General features: G+C 49.4%; 1 protein-coding gene across 2 annotated transcripts; it reads left to right on the top strand.

The window, feature by feature from the left end:
* The first annotated feature begins 7 nt into the window (after positions 1–7).
* LOC124232612 (uncharacterized) lies at positions 8–3,295 on the top strand. 2 transcript variants are annotated; one of them, XR_006886899.1, is made up of 2 exons: positions 8–344; positions 2,510–3,295. XR_006886899.1 is itself a non-coding variant. In XM_046649563.1 (2 exons), exons 1-2 carry the CDS (start codon positions 9–11, stop codon positions 3,127–3,129), a joined length of 822 nt encoding a protein of 273 aa, XP_046505519.1. In that variant the 5' UTR covers position 8; the 3' UTR covers positions 3,130–3,295. The 2 variants fall into 2 exon arrangements, 1 of the variants encoding a protein (XP_046505519.1); XM_046649563.1 differs by having other exon boundaries at positions 8–210.
* The last annotated feature ends 993 nt before the right edge of the window (positions 3,296–4,288 follow it).

Genomic DNA, 4,288 nt, shown 5'->3' with positions numbered 1-4,288 from the left:
ACACAGTCATGCTGCGAGTCCAGAAAGGGTCAGAAGGGACTCCAACCTGGGTCAGCCTCCAGGACAAGTACATGCAGAGGGTCCATGTGCCCAACATGACATCCCTGAGGATTGAGAACTTGACCCGTGAGGACAGCGGGCAGTACCGGGCTCGAGCCAGCTTAACTGGGGGAATGGAATCTAACCAGATTTTCGACCTCACCGTCTATGGTACGTGACACCCCCTCACCTCAATCCCATGGCTACAGCCTTCTTTTGTGCCTAGGAGTGTCGCATGGGCACCATTTTGCAGGCCTCCTTCTTGACGGCAGGCTTCAGGCTCTATTTTCTCCGCTGATATTAGGGTAAGTAGGTTCAGCACAAATGGAGAGCAGAGCTGAGATTCACGCCAGGGAAAGAATCACTTCAGTGTTTTGGGAGACGAAAATAGAATTATGGGGGAAATGGAATTTTTGCCATAACACTGATTGTTCTTTAGAGGATTCAGTTGACTTAATTTATGTGTTAGTTTTCTATTGCTGCTATAACAAATTATAGTGGCCTCCCTTATCTGTGGAGGATACATTCCAAGACCTCCAGTGGATGCTTGAAACCGTGGAGAGTACTGAACTGTATATATAGTATGTTTTTCCTATACACACATACCTATGATACCTATGATAAAGCTTCATTTAGGCGCCATAAGAGATGAACAGTAACTAATAATAAAATAGAACGATTATAACACAATACTGTAATAAAAGTTACCACAGATCTTCGCAACCTCAGCATACGAATTTTTCTTTCTTCATTAAGTCAAGAACTTTCACCTTTTCACTTAAAAGAATCACTTTATGGCTTCTCTTTGGCATATCTGAGCGTCACTACTCTTGATCTTTGGGATCATTATTAAGTAAAATGAGGGTTACTTGAACACAAGCACTGAGACACCATCACGGTAGATCTGATAACCCAGCTGGCTACTAAGTGACTAACGGATGGGTAGTGTATACAGTGTGGACATGCTGGACAAAGGGATGATTCATGTCCCAGGCAGGATAGAGGGGGATGCCACGAGATTTCAACACATTACTCAGAACACTTTGCAATTTAAAACATGATGACTTTATTTCTGGAATTTCTCATCTAATCTTTAGGTGTGTGGTTGACCGTGGCTAATGGAAACCTAGGAAAGTGAAACCGTGGATGAGGAGGGACTGCTGTACTACAAACTTAGTGGGCTAAATCCACACAAATTTATTACCTTAAGCTGCTGTGTGTAGGTCAGGAGTCAGACATGGGTCTCACTGGGCTAAAGTGAAGGTGTTGGCAGGGCTGTGTTCCTTTCTGCAGGAGCCACGGGAAAAAACATTTTCTTGTCTTTTCCACCTCCTCGTGGCTGCCTACATTCCTAGCTCTTGGCCACATTCCTCTGTCTTCAAAGGCAGCAATGGCAGGACGAGTCCTCCTCACACTGCATCCCTCTGATGTCTCTCCTTCCTTCTTCCACTCTTGAGGACCCTTGTGATTACATAGGTCCCATCCAGATAATCCAGAATAATCTCCCTATTTTAATGTCAGCTGATCAGCAACCCTAATTCTATCTATTACCTTACTTCCCCTTTGCCATTAACCTAACATATTCATAGGTCCTGAGGATTAGGATGTGGACATCTTTGGGCGGGGGACACTGTTCTGCCTGCCATAATTCAGAAATCCTTGTGTAGTTCATCCTCCCTATTCCCTCTGTTCTTCCTCAGCCCCAGCCGGAGGCCAGCCTCACTCACAAAATCCAGCCCTAAGAGCTTCCATAGACGTAGGAGCAAGTCTAGCCTGCCCCACTTCTGAAGACCTCATTTAGTGCCTCTTTCTTCTCCTACATTCCCCTCCATAGGGAAATATCTTGCTACGGAGAGTGGCTTTGACAGCTTTAGGTCTCCATGGGATTTCTATGATGTCTGGAAAACCTGTCACTTCTCTTCGTCTGTGTACCACAAGTTCAGTGGCATGTTCTAATCACACGTGGGGGTGTCAGCCCTGGTCATAACCACTGCATCTCCCACATCTCTTCACTTTGGGGCACATGGGGCCTTTCTCAGGACTCCCAGAGCTGGCCAGACGTCCTTCTTCACCGTGGGCTGTGTGGTCCAGGCACCATCTCAGCAGGAGAAGCAGAGTGAGAGCCCTGGACCAGGACACGTCCTTCATTCCACTTCTTCTCCTTCTAGGAAAGACCCAATTTCTAAAAATACTGGGCCTTGGGTGGGTGGAGGGCAGGCTTTATTTTTTTGTGGGAGACTTTAAGCCTTGCTCAGTCTAGTGCAGTCACATAAGGCTTAACTCAGTGGCTCCCTTCCTTCTTGTCTCTTGCAACATATTTAGCTTTGGGTAAATTCTATTTCGTCTATAAAATGTCTCCCCTTCCTAGAGGGAGGAAGACAGAACTTCAGTGAGATAGTGGACAAGAATGTGCAAATTGCTGTGTTTTCCACTCACGTGAGGCTCCATTCTCTTGTCCCTCCCACCCCAGATCTTCTTCCCCTTCCCAAGATCCAAGTCCAGTCAGTGTCCACCACAGGAGGCTGGTGCAACATCACCCTGGAGTGCAGGGCTGCAGGGGTAACGGAGGACCTGAATGTGACCTGGGAAAGCAAGGATCTCCCAAGGGAGCTGGAACCAGCCCGCAACTCCTGGACCCTGGCTGTGAGCGTGCCTCTGAGCCAGCCCAATGCCAGCCTCACCTGTGCGGTCAGCAACCCCAAGGACCGGAAAACTGTCACCACATTCCTTGGGACACTCTGTGCCCATGGTGTGTACAACCTGCTGGAGGGGAGGGGCACTGTCGGAGCTCAGGGAGCTCTGGGGTCTGAGGATTCTGGGCTTTTCTCCTCACCATGTTTATCAGCACCAGCCCCACCTGCTCACCCCCTAAAGGAGTCTAGGGAGCACATCCAACTTGTTCTGCTCTTAAATGACTGTCACGTCTATGCCTCTCATCTCTTGACTCTGCTGGTGGGCAGCAGCTGTCCAGCACCTTTCCCACCCCACCCATCCTCCACAGGGAATGCAGAGTGGTCTTCGGGAAAGAACCTGGATTGTGTCACTTGTCTGTGTCGAGGGAAGGGTTTGACCTCCAGGGACTCCCTGTAGGATTCAGGGCTCTGAAGCTCCTGTGCCCATGTTTTGGCCTCACTGACACTCACACTGACCTGCCTGCTTGGAGTCCCGAACGCATTCTGCAAAGTTAGAGCCTCTGGATGTACTGTTTCCGCTACCATCATTCCTCCTACCTTTTCCTTCATTTCTTGCCTTATTCTTTTTTTTTAATTTTTTTTTGAGGAAGATCAGCCCTGAGCTAACTACTGCCAATCCTCCTCTTTTTACCAAGGAAGACTGGCCCTGAGCTAACATCCATGCCCATCTTCCTCCACTTTTTTATATGTGGGACGCCTACCACAGCATGGCTTTTTGCCAAACAGTGTCACGTCCACACCCAGGATCCAAACCGGTGAACTCCGAGCCGCTGAGAAGCAGAACGTGTGAACTTAACTGCTGAGCCACTGGGCCGGCCCCTCTTGCCTTATTCTTATTGATGGATTTCCCTCAGGCATGGGTGACGTCAGTAGCATGTGTCCCATGTTGTCACACAGAGCTGTGTGCTGGGTTTAAAGGTGTACAGTGGGCATCTTGAAATTTCTAACAATCTCTGAACACGGGGCTCCTCATTCTCATTTTGCCCAGGGCCCTGTAGGGACAGTAGCTGTCCTGTCCTCAGGCATCACCTTTAAGGAGGGTGTCTGGCCCCCCACTGAGCGGCAATGCTCTGTTTATGTACCTGTCTCCTCCAGAGCCTGGAGCACCTTGAGGGCAGGGGCCTGTCTTTTTCTCTGAATCCCTGTGCCAAGCACAGCTTCTGGCACAGTTTGTTCAGGATGTTCCGTTGAATGAATGGATGACCTGGGACCCCCGTGTGCAGTGTTGCCCCCCTAACCTACCCTCTATGAATTGCTGGAAGGATCTGATGTGTCAGCATCACAGAAAACCACCTGTGACCCTCCCCTCACCTCCAAACAGCACCCTCAATAAAGTTCAACACTCAGCGTGACCCACTAGACCCTCTGGGAGCAGACTCCTGCCTCCCTCTGACCTTTCTTGCCCAGCTCCTTCCTGCCCTATTCTCGCCTGCCTGCCCCAGTCGGGTGCTGGGCACTCCCAGGGGCTGGCTTTTTGACACAGTCATATCCTGAACATGTGCTCCTCCCTCCTGGAATGCTGAATATCTGGTAAACTCCTATTCCTCCCTCAAGAC

Source organism: Equus quagga, unplaced genomic scaffold, assembly GCF_021613505.1.
Source record: "Equus quagga isolate Etosha38 unplaced genomic scaffold, UCLA_HA_Equagga_1.0 HiC_scaffold_8521_RagTag, whole genome shotgun sequence".
NCBI classification, from domain to species: Eukaryota; Metazoa; Chordata; class Mammalia; order Perissodactyla; family Equidae; genus Equus; species Equus quagga.
Note: the sequence above shows the minus strand (reverse complement) of the source record. Positions and strands in the feature narration are given on the sequence as shown.

What these genes read in the sequence shown, in the direction of transcription:
- LOC124232612 (XM_046649563.1), top strand. Translation starts at nt 9, where the DNA reads ATGCTGCGAGTCCAGAAAGGGTCAGAAGGGACTCCAACCTGGGTCAGC. An exon ending in TTTCGACCTCACCGTCTATG is followed by an intron (nt 211 to 2,509) that starts GTACGTGACACC and finishes CTCCCACCCCAG; the next exon opens with ATCTTCTTCCCCTTCCCAAG.